At 39.5% G+C, this 22,463-nt stretch overlaps 1 protein-coding gene across 1 annotated transcript; it reads right to left on the reverse strand.

Moving 5' to 3' along the window:
- Nucleotides 1-316: 316 nt before the first annotated feature.
- On the reverse strand, nt 317-22,086 carry RAB39A (RAB39A, member RAS oncogene family; the record flags this gene model as incomplete). Its single annotated transcript, XM_079708384.1, has 2 exons — nt 21,747-22,086; nt 317-743 (listed from the first exon to the last, which is right to left on the reverse strand). The coding sequence occupies exons 1-2, from the start codon at nt 21,971-21,973 to the stop codon at nt 317-319; spliced, it is 654 nt and encodes a 217-aa protein (XP_079564510.1). The 5' UTR covers nt 21,974-22,086.
- Nucleotides 22,087-22,463: the final 377 nt, after the last annotated feature.

The raw sequence follows: 22,463 nt of genomic DNA on the forward strand, positions 1-22,463 counted from the left end.
AGAATGTAATTCCTGGTAAAATCTTTTCAATCAGATTATATATGCACAAAACATCCATTTCAAACTGTCAAGAAAAATGAGTAATATTGACATATTTGGATATTATAGTCAGTTATATGCTAACAAAGTGAGAATGGAGGTAATTATGTAGATACTCCAGTTTCCAGAAATGCTCTGAATCAAATACCTTACAAAATAGTGTTAGCATGGGTTTATAACTTTTTAAAATGCTTTCATTACATCATTCTGTTGTTAATGTTGGTATTTATCCTGAAATGACACCCGATCTGTTCTTAGTTCTTTGGCATGTATGAAGTCAGCAGAAGCACTCTTTCCTGGGTTTTACTGCTTCCTCAGAAGAATGCACAGTATTTGGAACAAAACCACTTTTAACCCCTTCCCAGCCATCCTGAATACAAATTTCTCCCCTTTTAATAAGCTCATATATGTCTCTTGTCAAGATAGTGAAGGATTCCTCAACATTTGTAGCATCTTTTGCTGAGGTTTCTATATACTTCATTCCACAGTCTGCTGACAGTCTTTCAGCTTCTTCCCTTGTAACTTGACGTTGTGAAGCTAAATCACATTTATGTCCCACTAGCAGAAATACAATCTGAAATGGCTGTACATGCATTTTTGCTTCTTCTAGCCAATCTTTCACATGTTCAAAAGATCGTCGGTTAGTAATGTCAAATACTAAAAATCCACCAACCGAGTTGCGGTAATAAGATCGAGTTATTGATCTGAAAAATAAATAGAAAAAAAGGTTGTAATTAATGTGATTTAACTAGAGTTTATAAGTCAAATATGAAGTGTCAAAGTGAACAAAAAAATTCTATGAAACTAATATGCAAGCCAGTTTCATCCACTGACATTAAAGTAGATATTTTAAAATAGACAAATAAGCACTTACATGTCATCTCACACTCAGGATTACTTTTTATTTTTAAATATCTGATAGAATAATTATCACATTACTGTGGTTAAAAGTAGGCACACAAGAAGATTTGGTGTGGGGCAGAGGTTGCACAGCAGACCAGATCTTAAGAATCTCTCCCTATCATTTAAATCAACAGGCTTCTCTTTCTGTCAGTTAAGGAAGAAGAAACAAGGGCAAACTTGTTATAATGTCAGTTACAGGTTTAGTCCTGGGCTATACCTATTCAAGAAACAGGAAATTGTTCAGACCTGGGATATGAATCTGAGATGTGCATACTTATGATCGTTTGCCTCTACAGATCTAGTCTCTTCTTTTTTTTTTTTTTTTTTTTTTTTGCGATATGCGGGCTTCTCACTGTTGTGGCCTCTCCCGTTGCGGAGCACAGGCTCCGGATGTGCAGGCTCAGCGACCATGGCTCACGGGCCTAGCCGCTCCACGGCATGTGGGATCTTCCCGGACCGGGGCACGAACCCGTGTCCCCTGCATCGGCAGGCAGACTCTCAACCACTGCGTCACCAAGGAAGCCCCAGATCTAGTCTCTTCTGATCAAGGTTCCTGTTGGGTAGCCCCTCTCCCATGGCTATGGCTTTCACCAGGTTCTGGCAATCTCATTTCCTTTCCTTGCCCCTTCTGGCCAGGTCGTTAATGGCTTCCCACTGTTGCTATTACTGAATGCATCACCATCCTTTGTTGGTGCCCTTGACCTTGCCCGCATTTCTGGAAAGTCACTTCATTAAACTCTTTTCAGTTAACCTTTCAAGTGTGCCATTTGTTTCCTGACTGAATCATGAGGCAAGGGGCCAAGACTATACTGTTTTATATTTTTGCCTTTACATATGTTGTTTTCTCTACCTAGAATGTCTTCTACCCTTTTTTTTTTTGCCAGCAAACTCCTATTTCTGCTTTGAGTCAGTTCAAAAATCCTGTCATATAAGAAGCCTTCCCTGTCACTGTCTTCTCCCCCTCTACCTCTCTTAGGCACTTCTCTCTCTTATAATTCCATTGAACCTTTGGCCTACCGCCATTATATCAGTTTTCATAATGTGCTGATTGGGTTTGTTGGTATGTCTCCTACTCAATTCAAAGTTCCTTGAGGGTTAAACATATTCTGTCTATGTATCTAAGAACTTCCTGGCAAGTGATGGATGTAATTTAATATTTGCTATATTGGATTAATTAATCTTATCAGAGAGGGAAAGTGTTAAATGTTGTATTAGCCAGAAATCACATGTGTCTCAGTTTCCAAGTTGTCAGTGATCTTGTTTTTTTTGGTCGTGCTGCGTGGCTTGTGGGGTCTTAGTTCCCTGACCAGGGATCAAACCCGGGGCCCCCTGCAGTGGAATCGCAGAGTCCTAACCAGTGGACCGCCAGGGAATTATCCCAAGTTGTCAGTGATCTTAAGCATTGAGATCATCCTTAAGCAAGTTCATCTGTTACTTGCCTGAGGCACCAAAGATCTTTGTGGAGGGCCAGTGTGTTATTTGGTACTTTCCAACTTTTACATACCTTCTTTATCCTTATTGCTGAAATCACAGCTCAGTTCAGTGACCTGATACCACAAGTACCACTTGTTGAAGAAAGTTTACCTCCCCTTTCCGTATCTCCTGCTTCCCGTCTCAGAATTCATGGTAGAGAGGTTCTCAAGCGACTACTTAAAAAAACAACCTCTCTCAAGGACTACTGTACCGTACAGTTGTTGACAGCAAGAAAAAAATCTCCCACTATCACTGGCAGGCTACAAATAATGCAGTTCATTTAAGTTCTTGCTTTTTTTTTTAATTTTGAGGGATAATTTGTTATTGTTTTGCTACTCATCTGTATATGTGTGAATTTAGACAGATGTGCAGTGTCTTAAGAGAAACCTAATTAAGGCTGTTATTAGACTGAAAGCTTTCATTTACTCAGCATTACCACCCACCCCCTGCAATTAATTTACCATTAGTATAATTTAAAACAACATGGTTTTGTGTTTAAAAATTCAACATTGAAATGCTTGTCTATTAGGCAGAGGCATATAGGAAATACCATATTTTCTAGCACTTTGTATTTAATTTTGAAAACATATTTGGAACACAGTTTCCAAATCATTCTATAGAATAAAATTATAGCAAAGTATATGTAACATATTCTGTAAAATAGCCCTTATTAATAATTAGTCAGAATAAAAGGTCTTAATAGGACATCTGCCTTTTTCTGTATAATAATTTGATCTCCAGTTTGTGTCTGGATATTAGATTTAGAATTCTGATATGGTTAGCCTTCAGATTCATAATTAGTTGTCCTAAAAGGCAGGGTTTCCCCTAAAACAGCTGGGCATCCCTGCTGTCAGTTATTTAGGGGAAGAGACAGGCCTTCAAGACTGAAAAATGGAACTTGAAAGGCAGGTCTTACAGAGATGATGAGGGAACATCTATCTTTCTCTGGAACTTCCTCTCTTGGGTCGAGACACTTAGGTCTTCAGAAGTTCTTGAAGGTATTCTAAGGAGGCAGGGAACAGACCCTAAAAGAACAAGGTAGATAGGCCTCCCTGTAAAGAATCCAAGAGTTGTAAAGAATGATGAGTAACAATTCTTTATAAGCAACATCTTTTGCATGTTATTTTATATCTATTTCCTTCTGGGCTTTGAAAGTCTCACTGAATGAATAAATGATTTAAAGAAAGCCTGGGAAAAGTTCCACTGGACAATTACAGATGTGACATTTTAGAATACAGACATGTCCTCTTTGTCATGAGCTATTACACTTTTGAGAAACGGTTCTTGGCTTAAAACCTGGCTTTGAGACTAGACACCTGAACATCAGGTGACTGTGCAATCTGAGTGCTCATCAAGAGCTATGTTCTCTGATTCACCAGGCGGGAACTTTGTCATCAAGCAGAAGTCATATATGTAGGCAGGAATAGGGGTGGGACCTGAGGGGACCCAGAGTAACAAGGCTCACACACCCAGCATGTCTACTTCAGCAGCACCCTCTCAACCTATGGCCTTATGTGGATTTCCCTATAGTTAAAGGGGGAAAAAAATTCAAGTGTGCCTTACAGATGGCTCTAAATAATATGCTGGCATCAGACTACTCCACTCAATAGTGGAAACGAGAAATCCTTCCATTTGTGGAACTTTTAGTGGTACTTTTTCCAGAGGAAGATATGGGGAGATGAAGGTTAAGGATCTACACCAATTCACGAGCAGAGGCTAAGGGTTTGGCATGTTGGAAAAAACAAAATCAGAAGACTGATAATAAGGAAGTTTGGCATGTGTGGGTGGGTCTTGAGTATGCAAATACTGTATCCTATGTGAATACTCACCAAAAGCCCCCTCTTTGAAAGAGTTCCTAATAATTGGTGAAACAAAATGTTCTGTTCTATAGTCATCAGTCAGTATTTTTATCCCAGTTTGGACTCACAGTAATCATGATAGGAGGCTGGGACTGGGCTGAGCAGAGACTTTCTCTTGCCTCAACTGTCACTGCTTAATACCCAATTTTCCAGCAGTTACTGACACCTTGGATATGGTACCTTTCTCTGGGAAAACCATCACAGAGGAGACACTGATATGTCCTCCCTGTAATAGACATTTAACGTGGACTCAAGCCATGCTAGCACCACCATCCATGAATTTATGGAATACGTTATACAAAGTCATGGTATCCCCACACTTTGCTATAGAACAAAGGTTTCAGTTAACAGAGGAAGAAATGGGCTGATGCCATAGGATTCATTGATCTTTTGTCACTATCACCTAGAGGCATACACCTATAAAACTGTGGAATGGGTTATTAAGATTCAGTTATGTTAACAGATACACACACACACACACACACACACACACACACATATATATATAAAAGCAACAAGGACCTACTGTATATCACAGGGAACTATATTCAATATGTATTACAATAACCTCTAATGGAAAAGAATCTGAAAAAGAATATATACATATATATAAAACTGAATCATCCTGCTGTACTCCTGAAACTAACAGAACATTGTAAATCAACTATACTTCAATTAAAAAAAAAAGATTTAGTTATGCTCATGTCCAGGAGTTGACACCCTGTAAGATTTTAGCATGATTCTTCAGGATGTATACATTCTAAGCTAGTGAGTAATACAGTAGGTGGTGTTTTTTTCCCCATGAATAGATGCTGTGGTATGGGAAACAAAGGGTAAAAGTGGGGTGATGGTACCTCTTGCAATTACACTTAATGAGTCACTAAAATTTTTTGTTGCTTCTAATTCCTGTGACTCTGAACTCTGCTGATATAAAGGTTTTAGTATCCAAGGGAGAAACGCTTTCACTAGAGAACCTCGTGATGCTTCTATTGAATTAGTAGCTGAGACTGCCAATTGTCCATTTGGGGCTTCTTATGGCAGTGGGTGAACAGGCAAAAAAGGGGCAACAGTATCAATCGGGACCACACTGGCCTCCTGTGGTCCTTGCTGCCCAGAACTTCTGGGATCTTTTGGTTCATTTCAAGCCTGGTCCCTCCAGCTATCCTGTCCAGTCTCTGGCACGTAGACATGCTTCCAGTAACTTTCGTTTTTGATTAATGTCCTCAAGTTGGTTTTGCTGCTGGCAACCAAAGACCTGATAGACGCTACAGATATTTTTTAGGAAAAGAATGATACAAAACAAAGTCGCAAACATTTTATAAATTTCAACATAGCTTTATGAAGCCAAAATTCCTTCATTTAAAAAAATTGTGGTAAAAAACAGATGAGATTTACCCTCTGAACAATTTTTAAGTATACAGTATTATTAACTATAAGCACAATGTTGTACCACAGATCTCTAGAACTTTTTCATTCTGCATGACTGATACTCCCATTCCCATTGATCAGCAACTCATTTCCTACCCTCCCCCCAGCCCCAAGCAACCACCATTCTACTTTCTGCTTGAGTCTGACTACTGTAGTTACCTCATATAGGTGAAATCATGCGGTATTTGTCCCTCTGTGACTGGCTTATTTTGTTGCAGGAAAATGGGGAGCGAGAGGACAGTCCTGTCCCAGGTCTCAGGTGAGTCCCTGGGACAGGCCGCCAAGCAAGGGTCCTTGGCTTTGTGCAGGAAAGAATTCAAGAGCGAGCCATAGTAAAGTGAAAGCAAGTTTATTCTGGGAGATACACACTATATAGGCAGAGTGTGGGCCATCTCAAAAGGCACAAGGCCCTGAAATATGGAGTGGTTAGTTTTTATGGGTTGGGTTATTGCATAGCCTAACGAGTGGGAGGATTATTCCAACTCTTTTGGGGAAGCGGCAGGGATTTCCAGGAATTGGACCACTGCTCACTTTTTGGCCTTTTATGGTCAGCCTCGGAACTGTCATGGCACCTGTGGGTGTGTTGTTTAGCATGCTAAGGCATTACAATGAGCATATAGTGAGGCTCAAGGTCTACTGGAAGTCAAATCTTCTGCCATCTTGAGCCTAGGTTGGTTCTAGCCAGTTTATGTTGTATAGTCAATGTCATTCTTTTAAAGGTTGTGACCTTTAAAGTGTGTGCCCACTTCCCTCCTGTCTCAATTTCACTTAGCATAACATCCCCAAGATTCATCCATGCTGTAGCATATGACAGGATTTCCTTCTTTTTTTTATGGTTGAATAATTTCCAACTGTATGTATATAACACATTTTCTTTATCCATTCATCTCAAAGTTTATTCTTACATGTATATTCGCTTTAGAATAGAAAAGAAAAATGGTTGCCTTGTTTATGTAAACATTTTAAACTGTTTAATTTTTCTAATTCTTTTTCCTGAAATAATAATATAGACAAGTGAAATTGAGAGCACTGGAATTGGCTTATATTTATAAAGAATTACTTAATATATGGGCAATGCAACCAAAAAATGTGAATGAGATCTTAGATGTTATTATTATGAACTTTATAGGATGTGCACTGGTCTCTTAAAAAAGCAACAAAACATAGAGCACTTGCTGACTTACCTGGGTAAAATGAGCCAGACGGTCCACTGGAAATGCCCTTCTTGTGGCTTTGCCAATTGCCAAATAGGTATTTAGAAGATGGAAGGAAGTACTTTGATGACAAAGGCTGTTGGCAGCAAGCAGCCTATGAATGCGTTAGCCTTGTGAGTGCCTTTTTTCACCATGACATTACATTCCTACTGCCCTTCTGGGAATAGTTACTGTGTTGATTCTTTATTTACTTGCTTCACTTGCCTTGTAATCCGGGCCCTTAGAACTGCTTTCAAGAAACTAAAACACAAGTCTCCCCGCTCCTTGTATTATTACTGACTCTAACAGTCCCTGCCTTTGCCTTCTGAAACTTGGGGCTTATAACTTAGAATATCTTTTTTCATACATACAAACATTAAAATTCTCTATGTATAATTCCAGGGTCTTTCCATCAAAAATCAAGTCTGTGGTTGTAGAGGCTATATGTAATACTGACAAGACCTAATGGCCATATTCTGTCTTTGAATACGTGAATCAATTCCCCTGTGACCATCTTTTATTTTTCTTTTACCACAGATCATCATTTTATGATAGTGAGGCCTTCTTATCACCCCCAGCATGCTCTATTCACCTTTTATCCTCTATTTTCCTCTATAGTAATTAACACATTCTAACATCCTATATAATTTTTCCAACTTATTTGGTTATAGCCCATCTCCCCCCATTAGAAGATAAGCTCCACGAGAGCAAGAATTTTTGTCACTTTTTTTGGAACACTGTATCCCTAGTGTCTAAAACAGAATTGGGCATGCATGAGGCCTACTGAGAGTTGTAAATAAATAAACAACTGAATTGATAAGTTCAGACTCTGTAAGACTGTACCCAGGCAGCATGCAAATGCTAAGCAAATGGGAGAATAACAGAGGGAAATACAAAAAAGCTTATCTCCTTTTGATATTTATAGTAGAGATTCATGAAATGGGCTAAATAACAAAAAGAGAAGTGGGCTGAATAACAGTTCACACTATAAACATAAAGGTGATATCATCCACTTTTTCTAAAGAACTACTGTATTTAAATTGGTAGTAATTCAAATTGTGTTTTGTAGTGGATTCTGGAAGGCAGAACAAGTTAATATGAAAATCCAAATAATTTAGAAATTAATGAGAAATGTTTCTAGCTTCACTATTTGTCTGTAAGGTGATAATGAAGGATGCTTATTTTCTATTTGGTATGGTACCAGAAAGTGTATAAAAGATTTTAGCACTTATTCTGACACTTTCTGGCATCCTTTTGCAGAACAAAAATGAGATGATGACCAGCTTCTCATGATTATTTTATTTTCCATACAACATAATACATTATGTGATTTAACATAATTAAAGAACATTTTTTCTTGGGTTATAATCCTCCTACCATTTTTGTGACTTCTGTTTCCATACAACTTTCTCAATATTGCTTCATTTCATGTGATTTGTATATCTCTCCACATTTATAATTTATACTGGTGTTTATCCTTTTCTCATTTCATTCTATGTATGAAATTATGCAGCTTTTATTTTCAAGTCATTTGAATAGACTGTTCTTCTTTTTCATTCTTTTTCTAAGTTTGTGTTTTCATCAAAGTTACCTGTGCACTTACCACACATTCTTATTTTTCCCATTCCCCAAACTTGCCAAAACTGTACTGTTATAATTTTAGGAAGATCATTTCTTGGCATTTGTGTTATTCTGACCATGTATACTTTTCAATGCTGAGCCCTGGAATAAACTGATTTCTTTTCCTTAGAGTTAATAATTATCTTGCATATTAATCAAGATAGGCCAGGCTATGCTATAGTAAGAAACAACCCACCTCTTGATAGGAAGAACGTTAAAATATCTGGGCTGTATTTTAAAACTACCACATGTGAGTTCTGCTCAAATTCACTGGTTAGAATTAGTCAAATGATTCTAAGTGCAAGAGGGAAGGGAAATATATTCCTCCCGTGTGTCCAGAAGAAAAGAAGCATCAGATATGAGTGAGCACTCTCTACCACATCTTTTTCTTCCTTTCTTTTTCTTTTTGCTAAATTTTCCAAGTAGTCTTCAATAACCTAACCCCAAACTCTGCCAGTTGCCATTTTTTAAAAAGTTCATTCCTGTTAGCTTTTCTGCCAATTTCATCTTCCTGAGGAGGTCTCTCTTATAATCTTCTGCCCTGCTCCGATCGGGCCTGGTTGTCCTTGGTATCTGTGGCAGAGATAGCATCCTATGATCTCCCTTCACCATTTTCTTGGGCATTTCCTTTGCTTTTCTTCAGGGGTAAATCTCCTGTTCCTCAGAGCCCATGTCTTCTTCATTCTTGGTTTATTCTTTTATGCACGTTATGTGTTTGTCTGTGTCTGTGTGTGTGTATATAGAGCACATCCTCAAGTAGCTTCTTAAAAAAGATTCATGAGGGGAAAAAAAGATGCATGAGGTAATATTTTGAAATCTTGCATGTTCTTATTCTGCTTTCATAGCTGAATGACAGTTTGGTCAGATACAAAATTCTTTCAGAATTTTGAAGTCTCTCCATTGCCTTCTAGCTTCAACTGTTGTTTTCAGGAAGGCTGAAGTCAATCTGATTCCTGATCTTTTTTATGTGACCTTCTATCCATGTCCCTCCCCCAACCCACCCCACCCCAGAAGTTTGTAGGAACTTCTCTGTGGCCCCAGTGTTTAGAATTCCACGATGATGTCCCTTAGAATGTGTCTACTTTCATCTATTGTGCTAGACCCTTCCAATCTTAAAACTCAGGTCCCTCCCTACATCTAGGAAATTTTTTTTGAATTGCTTCACTGATGATTTCTCCCCTCTGTTTTTTCTGTTCCATTTTTCTGGAATGCCTGTTACTTTTTTATTGAACCTTTTGGACTAGTCCTCTAATTTAAAAATATATATACATTTTCTAAGTCTTTGTCTTTTTGTCCTACTTTTTGAGAGATTTTCCCAACTTTATATTGTTTTATTTTTTTCTATTGTGTTTCCAAAAGCTCTTTTGTTCTCAGAATAGTCTTTTGAAAAAATAGTATCTTGCTCTTCTTTTATGATTTAAATACTTTCCCACTGTCCATCTGAGAAGATTAAGGACAGAGTTTTTTTGGGGGGGTTGTTTTTTTAAACATTCCCTCCTCCCTTATTAACTTTGTTTTTCTGGTTGCTTTTGGTTTCTGTTTATTTTGGTCTCTAGGTTTCATGTTACAGATTTCCTAGCATTTCTTGTAATCTTTCATTGAGACTGAAAGCCTCACTCATAAGATGATCAGGCTGGATCATTTAGTTGAGGAAACCCTAATGTTGGCCTCTTAAGTCTTTCTTCTTGGCCTGGTCAGATTCATCAGAAATGATTTCACCCATGTCCTGTTTGAAGGGTGAAGGTCTGATTACTAGCATTCTGGGAGCTAAGTTGGGGAAGAGGGCTAGACAGTCTTAGCATACAACATGCATACATTCACTTAAAGCCCTTACTTTTAATAAGGGACCCCAACCTCAATTATGCCTGATGCTTCCAGTAAGAGACTCTATGTTTAACTCTTTTCAAAGAATAAATTTCTAGTTTTTTGCTAATGTGGGGGTAGAGGAAGTCACCTGGTGTGTGGAATGGTGGAGGGGATGTGAGGATCCAGTCTTTCTTAAACAGACTGACAATCAATGATCTTTATTTTAGCATTCCCACTTCAGAAGTATCTGGTGTCACCATTACCTGAATCTTTAGGGGATTCAATGATATATACTGGTTTGGTCTTTAGCTTTTTCCACCCCTAGCTTAGAAGCCAATTTTCTTTAATCTGCTAATTCATTTACCATTCCTCCATCTGCTTTCTTACTTCCAAAATTTTTTTGCTATCGTCTCCTTACCTATTCTCCTTGCTAGGATTTATGGTTAAAAAACAAAACTATTGTCAATTTAGTGAGGTTTCAGGAAAAAAAAAGCTAAAATAGGCATAGGTGTTCAATCTGCTATCATTACTGGAAGCCACTTCTTTTTTAATTGTTATTATTTCCTATTGTTATTTCTCTTACTACTGACATATCCTTCATGTCCCAGCATCAAGGACCACGTTCTTTCTGATACATCCTCTGAAACTAGCCCTAACCCTACACACAGATGACAATTCCTCCCTTTGTTCTGCCACCAGAACTTATGTTAGTACTTACTAGCCTTTATTCCAATTATTTATTATCTTTCTTTGCTGTGAGTCTGTGAGAAAGATCTCTAATTGTCCCCCAGTGTCTATTCTCCCTGTCTTCCTTTAGTAATAGAACTCCATGAATTTTAGCTAGTACATAGCAACTCATATAGAAACTATATTCCCCAGCTTTCTTACAGTTAGTTTTGGCATATCACTAAGTTTGGATCGATGGGACATGATAAGTTATGTGTGCAGTCTGAGGTTCATCTGCTTGAAGATGCCATTTGCCCTAGGCTTCCTCTTTCTCCTTCTTGCTTATTAGGAAATGGCAATGACTGGAAAACCCTGGAAACTGATGTTGAGGCACAGCCACTTGGATAGTCCAGAACTGCTCACTCTGGACTATTAACATGGGGAGAAAGAAACAAAGTTCTGTATTATTTAAGGTAATATATTTGGTCAGTCTCTGTTATAGCAATATAGTCTGTACTCTACCCAGTATAGAGACAGCATGGACCTTGAATGTGAGACTATATCTTATTTATTTTTATATCTATTTTTGCATCTAGTGCCTGGTATACAGTTAATCTAAATAAATGCATAGATTTCCACACATAAATCATAATCCTGATTGATTTCAGTTTCTCTAGAAAAAAAATGGAAAACTACCTCACAGTACTTTTGAAACTTTACAACACCATAGGCAGTATTTGCTTGTAGCTTTGCTTAATACCCAACATCTCTCCTTGTCTAACAAGGCAAAAGACTTCATAAAATTCCTCCACTGCAACGGGCTGGGTTCATTCCTGTTACTAAGTGTAGCAGTGCAGTCACTGAGTACTGCATGGAGGGGAGAATTGATTGTCATTGCAGCCACAAGTGTTTGCTGTCAGTTATCAGTACCGCTTCTATTGTGTAAAGCTATTTCTCCTTTTGTTTCTGAATATAGCCGAAAAATAATGGTTTGAGCAGACACAGTAATTAACTTGGATCTACAGAGATGGGAGTGGGGGTGGGGTTGTATGCAAACAGAATATTTTTCAGGATAGAAACTACACAATGTGCCAATAAAACTCTTTTCAACCATGCCAGGAGGCCTGATGCAGCAGAAAGAGCACTGAACAGAGGAGTTAAGAGAATTAGGCTCTTATGCAAACCACTAACAAATGATAAGGCCTGGGGCAAGTCAAAGACTCTCTGGACATTAAATCTATCATTTTATAAATGAGACTGTTGGGACTTCCCTGGTGGTCCAGTGGGTAAGACTGCAAGCTCCTGGACTTCCCTGGCGGCACAGTGGTTAAGAATCTGCCTGCCAATGCAGGGGATATGAGTTCAAGCCCTGGTCTGGGAAGATCCCACATGCCGTGGAGTAACTAAGCCTGTGCGCCACAACTATACAGCCTGCACTCTAGAGCGCGCGAGCCGCAACTACTGAGCCTGCGTGCCACAACTACTGAAACCCTCGTGCCTAGAGCCCGTGCTCTGCAACAAGAGAAGCCACCGCAATAAGAAGCCTGCACACCACAACAAAAAATAGCCCCCGTCACCGCAACTAGAGAAAGCTTGCATGCAGCAATGAAGACCCAACACAGCCAAAAATAAAATATAAAACAAATAAATAAATTTATTTAAAAAAAAAAGACTCCATGCTCCCAATGCAGGGGGCTGGGGTTCAATCTCTGGTTGGGGAACTAGATCCTGCATGCATGCCACAACTAAGAATTTGCATGCTGCAACTAAGAAGTCCACATGTTGCAACTAAGAATTCCGCATGCCACAACTAAGAAGCCCGCACACTGCAACTAAGAAGTCCGCATGCCGCAACTAGGAGTCCGCATGCCGAAACTAAGAAGCCCACACGCCACAACGAAGATCCTGTGTGCCGCAACTAAGACCCAGTGCAGCCAAAGTAAGTAAGTAAGTAAATAAATAAATATTTTTTTAAAAAAGGGACTGTTGTACCAGATCCATCTGTTTCTTCCCAGTCCTATGGTTGTATCAAAATGGCCAGAATGTTGATCTCTGTAGCTTCTTTCATGTGTCTTCTCCCCCCTCGCTTTCTTGGATTCTGTTCTCAATTCGTCTTTCACTAATCTTCCTCGCCTCCAATAGTCCTCTCCTATACAATTAGTTATACCTTCTCTTCCACTTTTAATTCTCTTTTTAGAGTCTGTCCATCTGTCCTATCATATATGTCTTAAATTTCACCTCATATTTGTTTCATTAACTTTTGATTTCCTAATCCCATAGCCTTTCTGTAGCCCTTAAAACAAGTACTAATGATATTGCATGATCTGTATAAAACTGTGACAAGTGCCTAGAAGTAAGGCAAGAGGAGAAACCTTTTAATTTTGAAGGAGGGGACAAAAACCAAGGGATTCTCTAGAGTCTATTGATCTGATTAGATCTTGCCCTAAAATATAGCAACCAAGTGTTTTAAAAGGGAGACCTGACGGAGTCATTCAGAAGCACCGGCAAAAGAGACAGAGAATCATATGAGAGAAGAAAGCATGAGAGGTTCTCCAATATACTCCTAAAATTTAAGGAATTGCCTACAATTTTTCTTTGAAGTATTGGCTCCTAAAGTGCTCTAATCTTTCCATCTAGGTTCCTAAAACACTCTATGTAAAAGGACTCTGGGTTGGGTAATACCATATCTGTCTTGGGCGTTTACAAAGTATATTAGGATATTAGTATATTAAAAGCTCTGAGAAATCTGGCAACAACCCAGTACTTCCAAAACTATTTGATCAAGGAAACTTTTACTCAAATTACAGCTATTAGTTTGAAAAATGCTACTTTTTTTTTTTTTTTTTTTTTTTTTTTTGCGGTACACGGGCCTCTCACTGTTGTGGCCTCTCCCGTTGCGGAGCACAGGCTCCGGACGCGCAGGCTCAGCGGCCATGGCTCATGGGCCCAGCCACTCCACAGCATGTGGGATCTTTCCGGACCGGGGCACGAACCCATGTCCCCTGCATCGGCAGGCGGGCTCTCAACCACTGCGCCACCCGGGAAGCCCGAAAAATGCTACTTTGAAGAAAAATGATGGGCAATGCCTAGAATTTGAGAATCTATAATCTTTCTTCATAATGCCTTCTCTTATAGCCAGGAAGTTCTTAGTATCTAACTCCCATTTGCAGTATTCTCTCTTGATCTCTTCTTAGAGAAGAGGGTTCAGTTTGGGCCACACACTATTCTTTTGTATTTCTGAGGCAGGAGTCTGTGATTAAGGCTGTCCTTCAGCCTTATCCATTTGAAGCCATATCACACTAAGTCCTACGAGATGGAAATACATTTGGAAAGGCTAAAGAATCAGAAGAAAAACCACTTTTAACATTCCTAGTACAGGAAGATAATTTAAGCAGAGATTTTGACCAATTATACAAAAAGCAGAGGAAAGAATAGGCATAGAGAAGGATAACATTTTGCCAAGAAAAGTCACTGATGAATTTTGGGGCATGGTTTGATAAAGACCTTTCTCAGGTGACTCTGATGCACTCACTATACCAGTGAAGTAGAAATAAACCTACGAGAGAAGTCTCTGTTCCCTTACCTCAACATTTTTTTGGCATTGAGATATTTTTGATGGTTTCTTTATATCCTAGCTATTGATATCAGTGGATGGTCTTAAGGACTTACTGCCAGTAATAAAATAATTTTATTTAGCATATTGTTCCTAAATGAAAAATGAATTATCACCATAGGAAGGAAATAGAAAAAAACTTCAGTACTTTTTAAGAATGTTTAAAAGAACACTAAGATTTTAAACCAAAATAAAATAATATGCCAGCTAGCCATCGACATTTACTCAGTCATGCTTGTATACAGAACTACTATCTGTATTTTGAAACTCTTTCACAGCTTAAACTAAAAATATACTTTTAAATTTAAAACATATTGGACCTCTGTTCTGGAACTCCTACAGGTCAGAACAGTACTTCATTACACAAAGTGATTCTTTTCAGAAAACAATGGGTTTTAATAATATTTGTTTCTTGATAAGCTAGGAAGATTGTGTGGTGTAATAATTTTTAAATGGACTTCCCTGAATTATATATTGTCAGAATTGATTAAAAGTTACTGACATTTGGGGGCAGATATATTAGTATCATAAAGTACAGACTTTGTAGGTATTTCACTTTAGAAAGAATGAAAATATCTTAATAAAGTAAAATCTGATGTTCTCTGGTGTGTGTGGGTGTGTGTGTGTATACCTCAGTATTAGTTGAGTAGTTCATCTTTTTTTTTTTTTTTTTTTGCCGTACGTGGGCCTCTCACTGTTGTGGCCTCTCCCATTGCGGAGCACAGGCTTCGGACGCGCAGGCTCAGCGGCCATCCCTCACGGGCCCAGCCACTCCGTGGCATGTGGGATCTTCCCGGACCAGGGCACGAACCCGTGTCCGCTGCATCGGCAGGCGGACTGTCAACCACTGCGCCACCAGGGAAGCCCCACCTTTCTTTTTCACTGCTTGACAGAGCAGACTGAAAGAATGCAGATTCCCTTCTAACTCAGCTAGGATAATAACTGGCTCTTAAAACACCAAGATAAACATTCTCAGATCATTCCAAGAAGTTGTTCTTTAAACTTTAACATGGCTATGGAGGCTAAGTTGTTAAGAAATCTTTGTATGCTAACCAAACTGACTGATAATGGCTAGAAATTTCTTCTCTCTTTCTCTCAGACTGAGCAAAGCACTTTTCTTCATGTGAAAACTTTACTGAGTGATTCATGTACTAGCAACATTATCTCTAATTTTTTTTTCTAGCCCTTTTTTTGAAAGCTAAATGTGGAGCCAATGTGTCCGAATAGGTGGTCATCAATGCAGCATGATGAGAGGAAACTCCAACACCCATCAGCCATAGATCCATAACTCTTCCAACAGGGAGATGTTACTTCAAGATGAGGTGTTACCTCCTAGGTGGTCATCCTCTTTTAGAATAGAAATACTCCTGTCAGAACCCTTATTAAGTTTTAATAATTTTGTGTCTCTTGGTCATCTAGCTACTTCTCTCTCTGAAGCTAAGATGGAGTAGTAAGGGATGGCTTTTCAACTGAGATGTGAGGGAAGATAGAAGTGAAGGATAGGTCAAGGTCCTACTATCCAAAAACAGAAGGAAAGAAAAGTAGGAAAGCCCCAAAGTCCCCAAGAATGAGCTTTACCTACTTTACAATTTTGCCTGCTGCTGGCCTAGGGCCTTCAAACATTGGAGTACAATATTTAGTCTACTATATTTACAATATTTAGTTACTAAATAGTCAGAATGTAAAATCACTTTCATATAGCAATATGTCACTGAGGCTCTGACTATACATGCGAAATCAATTGATTCATTGAAGAAAAAAGACATTAAGAAAAATAATCACAGGTTTTTGAAATTACTGGCTGCTTCTTAACTGTGCTGACTATACAATCACTCAAAATGGTCTGAATGCTCTGAGTGGACAGTGAAAATAACTTTTATCATATAAAAATACATTTGGCTACACAGGTCATCTTTCCACATTCTGCTACACTTTTTAGAAAAGATGCTGGCTCCTTCTTACATATAGTTTTACTCTGAAACTCCATAAAGTAGATACTTTTTGGGGTGACTGCTCACTTCCTTCTTCTGTGAATTTCTCTTTCCCAAAAAGTAGACCCTTACGGATTCATTTGCATTGGATGACCCATAATGCATACCTGGGATGTTTGTATTATAATCCCTTTGTGTTTTATGTATATATTATCTTAATAACTGGACCCTGGGGGAGCTGATTCACTGGCCAATCAAATAGCCAATGAGATTCTTTCTTTCAAGAATTTGAATAAGAGGCTCAGAGACTGAGACAGTTGGGAGCTGACAGCACTGGATAATGGAAATAGACTAGAGAGAAAATCCACAAACTCTTGTTATTAGAGCTTCTATATTTTTAGACACTTGTATGTTCAGTGAGTTTTTTGTCTCTCATAAGACCTGTATCATTTATAATTTACCCCTTATATCCAAACTAATTTGGTTATATTTCTGTTACTTACAACACAAATAATTTTAACCAAGACAGTATATTATCAGATTACTCAATACAAGTATAGTCTAGCTTTCTATTGTTTCTAATAACTTGGAACTACAGTAGACTGCAATGATTATGGGACTTAATTGTGGACAATCTCTGCTCTGTTACCTATGCAATATGAACCCACCAATCCACTATCAGAAAATCTTTTTCTATTGAAGATCATGAACCACAGTAAGGAGAGTGGGGATCAAGTAAGGGTGTTTAAAAAAAAAAAACCAAAAAACAAAACCTATTTAGTTTAGGAATCTTAAAAGATACCTTAAGGAGAAATATAAAATGTTCATGTTGCTTACTTCTAAAATTATGAATGGAGAACATAAATTAAACCACTTTTAAACATTTACTTCATATGAATGTTTTGAAGGGGAAGAGAAGAAAACAGAGACAAAAGGGAGGCAGAGGGTAAATAAGGAGAATAAGTTAAAAAGAAATGAGAGCATAAAAGACACATTAACATAAAAAGGAAGGAGAGGAAAAGACGGAAGGTGGGAGGAAACTATGAGTAGGGACTGATAGATGAAACGGATAAAGGAAAAATAAAAAGAAGTTTAAGGAAGGGTAAGACACATAAGGAAGAGAAAGATACACAGTAGAAGAGGAGCTAGAGGAAAAGAGATTAAGAGGCAGGCAGAGAGTTAGGGAGAGGCCCAGGACGTTAAGTGGTATTAGTTACAGGTCACCTTCAGATTTTTAGGGGGGCAGGGGAGGCTGTCCCTTTTATAGGAATTACTGCTTACAGTCCTTTAGCTGTAACCAGCCCATTAGCTGGTTAACTAATGTCTGCACGTTTTCCATTGCTCCAAACTTCAAAAGTTTAGTTGGTTCTGCTCAAAGAATGTGACTAAAGCAACTCATCAAGGAAGCTTTCCCCAAATTATACTACTAAGAACACTAGTTATCAAAGATTTTCATGTTTTAAGAATAGCCCCTCAAATAAATGGTGGAAATGCTAGTTTAATCAAAGTTAAACAGGTTTCTTTGCTCAATACTTCTTGGAGTCTTTGATATGAATTTCTAAGAGAGAAATGGAATATAGGGATTTCCAAGCTTATTTGATTACAGAACCCATCCTTTAAAAAGAATCAGAAGGTTCGCAGAACACGCTTTGAGAAGCACTACACTAGGAGGACATTATTCTCTGAACTTTACAACCAGTGGCTATACCTGTAATACCCCCAAGGCCAGACAACACGAAATAAAAGGCCAAATCTGGCTTGAAGCTTCAGGTTTTCTATCCCTACAGCTAATGTTGCTTTTCTTTATCTGATTTTTATCTTCATATTGCTTTAAGTGCTTTTCATGGGAAAAATTCAAAATTTATATTCTTACATTCTTACATTTGCTCTCTATACTTCTAGCTTTATTTACACTTACTTATCCTTATTAACGCTGTTAAGCAATATTCTTGTTTCCTTTCCTGCTAAACTTCTTCCACTATGATGATTAAAAAATAAAAGTGGTGACTGCTAGTTTCCCCCCAATGCCCACAGTGCCAAATCCATCTTCCCTTTTTCCTAGGCACATGGTAGCCCCATGTAAGTGTGGCCTTGTAACTAATTTCTCTTCACTGAATTGAGAGCTGAAGTGATCTGCAACACATTGGCCTCACTTGCTTAGAAGAAACATTACTTGATTTAGATCTTTACTTTCCCCTCCTCTGGAACTGGCACACAGTGTGCCTGCAACCCAGCTTTGTTCACACAGAAGAAGATAATGTCCTAGGGATGGCAGAAAACTAAGAGAGAAGGTACTTGAATGATGGCCTGGAGCAGGCCACTCCAACAGCTTGGACTACTTACCTTGAGACTGTTACACAAGAGAGAAATAAACTATTGTTAATGAAGGCACTGTAATTTTAAGTATCCTTAACACAGCAATTTAACATTTATCCTGACTAAAACATAGTGTTAATAATAAAAACTTAACAATTGAGTGTTAAGTTACAATTTACAGATGCTCACATATTCATCATTTTTCTAAACCTTCTTCACTTTGATTTTGTTCCTTTTTATTTTTTGTAAGTAGTTATTGACTACTAGCATGTATTATCTGAACTTCGAAAGCTAAGGCTTTATTTGTCAATTATACCTCAATAAAGCTGGGTAAAAAAAAGATAACTAAGGCTACTTATGGTCATAATCATCAGCTCACTATTTTGTTGTTCTGTAACATATTTGTTTATGCTTTTAAGCTATACCCTGAACTGTCTAAAGTAGGTTTCTTTTTGCTAGTTTATATCTAATCACCAATAAACCTCCAAATAGAATGTTTTCCTCAAATTCCTAATGGTATAATTATAACTAATGACAGAACTATATATTCATGAACTATTTAGTACCTTTCTATGAAACAAATGTGCTTACTCAAAATAAGTATCTATATTTTCTTAGAGGAAGGTACAGAATGATTTAACATTAATTGTTTTAAATGCAATTTTATGGAGAAACATTCTGCTAAATGAGAGAAAAGCAAGTATTTGGAGGCAGCTACTGAAATATGTATGTATTTAGGAATACATTTTTGGTAAAGAGCCAAGCAAAATAAAGTATGACTCATTGTCAGTAAACATTCCCTAAATGTCCTTGCATTATTATGAGAGAGTTACTGTCTGGTTTTAATAGTGTATATAAAATCAATTTACATGCTTCTTAAAGGCAATAAAAAAAGATGTATTTAACAGAAAAGGTCTTTAAAATCTAACAAATTAATCATCCCTTACTTTCTTGTCAATAAGTTTTTAAGGAAAGAATTTTAGACACAAGAAGATTTTACTACCTATGTTTCTTTTCTTTCTTTCTTTCTTTTTTTTTTTTTTTTGCGGTACGCGGGCCTCTCACTTCTGTGGCCTCTCCCGTTGCGGAGCACAGGCTCCGGACGCGCAGGCTCAGCGGCCATGGCCCAGCGGCCCAGCCGCTTCGGGGCATGTGGGATCTTCCCGGACCAGGGCACGAACCCGTGTCCCCTGCATCGGCAGGCGGACTCTCAACCACTGCGCCACCAGGGAAGCCCTACCTATGTTTCTTGTAGCTGCAATTATCAGTAGTTGCTAGAGGTATAAAGAACACGTTTTTATTATTTTCACTTTAGAGGGTAGAGCAAGAGCTATTAGTAAATGCTTTTTTCTGACCATGAAATATCTTCAAGTTCATCTCTGATTGAGATCACAAGTGAATGAATTTGCAGTCTACCTTATAATGGTAAAACTGCAATGAGTCTTAGAGATCATAATGACTCCATTTTACAGATGAGGAATCAGAGTTTGAAAAATTATTTTAAAGGAGGCTTCTTGAAAAAAAATTTTCTTCATGGAATTCTGGGTATTGTACAATTCAAATCAATAACCTTTAACACTTCTCTAAAGGGCAGGCCTTACTATCTTTCCACTTTACACATTGTAAAACTATGGTATAAGCAAGCTAAGCAGTTCACTTATCTCTATGAATCAGTGTCATAGCTGGGAATGGAAGCCAAAACTTTAAAGTGTTGGAACATTCTCACAGAAGTAGAGTCATCTCATTCCGAATAGATGCTGGCTGGGGTGAGGGGAAGCCATGTTTGGGAAATCCGGTCAATAAGTACTCTATTTCACAAACAGAGTACTTGCTGAAGACTACAAAATGCTTGCTTTAATGAGTTCCAGTTGATAATGCAACCTTAAAAAAGCCCCAAACACTACAATATATCAGGTCCCTAGTTTCCTCTAAAAAAATTCCTTGAATCCTAGAAATTTTAAATGTGCTTCATATCTGGTTAAATCTTAAATATCTAGGAAATGCATACAATTTACGTTTAGTTTTGGATCCCTCCTCTATGCAGAAAAGTATTTTCTGATCTATTATCACTCTGGAACGTTAAGTACCTATTATAAATAAAATAAAGGAAAAGTTCCTAACAAATCTCAGTATGTACATCTCTCTTTTCTTCACCAAAGCACCAATGATGACAAACTTCTAAAGACAACTCAACCCTTAAAAACAACAAAAAACTCCTCTGCTGTGCCTGTGTCCCTGATGTTACATCTAGTTGCTGTACAAGACACATCCCACGGGTCCTGGCCCAGTATTTCTGATGACCACATTCGGTGCTGTGAGGTGTTCAGACCATTACCGCATTCATCATCTCCCTCTGAACGATGCCCAATGAGCTCATGCAGTAATCTGTGTTGGAGCACTGCTTGCTGTGAAGCTAAATGGATCAATCACGAATCTGGGAACGCTTCTATGCAGTTCTCCTGGGCCGCGTAGATGGGAAGCCGCTCCGTCAGGGGAGGAAAACGGGAGCTTGGAGGAGGGTGGCCAGGTCAGGGTGTGTACAGCGAGGGACACTGAGTTTGGGGAGAAGGCAGAAGGGGAGCCGAAGAGTTGGTGATAAAAATACTAGCAGGGGAAGAGGGCGCTGGTGAGGGTGACCTGGGCTCAGGCGGGAAAGGAAAGACGGAAAGGGGGCGCAGGAAATGGGAGCCAAAGAAAGAAGTGAGAAACTGCGGAGGAGGAAGTCGTCCCTGGAAGAGGAGGGGCAAAGGGGAAGCGAGAATGGAGTGTTTGCACTTTCGAGAGGGAAGGGCCAGAGCTTCTCCCGACACTGGCCTGTGCGGCCGACGCTTGGGGAAGGTGCCCCAGGCGGATGGAGGGGGCGGCGCGGTCCCTGGGGTCCCGGCGCCGGCGGCCCTACCTGAACCGCTCCTGTCCCGCCGTGTCCCAGAGCTGCAGCTTGATCCTCTTGCCCGGCTCGATCTCCAGCAGGCGGGAGAAGAAGTCCACGCCGACGGTGGGGTCGCAGGCTGGGGAGCGCAGGCCGGGAAAGCGGCCCTGAGTGAAGCGGTGCAAGAGGCACGACTTGCCCACTGTGGAGTCCCCGATCACGATGAGGCGGAACTGGTAGATCCAGATGGTCTCCATCGCTCACGTGCCCAGCTGGCTCTAGGGCCGCCCCACCCACCCACCCGCTGCGGGGCAAGTAAGGCGGCGGGAACTGTCCCTTCAGCACCTCCCGGGCTCCCGCTTGCCGGCTTCCAGCATATTCCTGCGGCTTCGGCCGCCGCCTGGTCCCCGCCCTCTCTGGAGGGACAGGCGGGGCCCGGCAGGGCCAGGGGCGGGCCCTCGGGCCAGTGGGCGGAGCAGGGGCCGTGGTGAGACGTGGGGGGAAATAGTCTAGTTGCTCGCGGACTCCCGCCCCCGACCTTTGTAAATCACTTTCCCCCAAAGCTCACTGGGCGCCGACGGGAAAGTGGGTGTGGTGAAAGGATGTGACAGCAGCAGCAACCAGTGAAAGTGAAGCAAGGTCTCAACTCTTGGAGGGTCAGCCAATGAAAAGTGAGAATCATTTTCTTACGGGCGTCAGGGCGGGCTTGTCCGATTCCGGCTCTAATTTTGGAAAACGCGGGGGCCG

Source organism: Hyperoodon ampullatus (genome assembly GCF_949752795.1).
Source record: "Hyperoodon ampullatus genome assembly, chromosome: 7".
NCBI lineage: Eukaryota > Metazoa > Chordata > Mammalia > Artiodactyla > Ziphiidae > Hyperoodon > Hyperoodon ampullatus.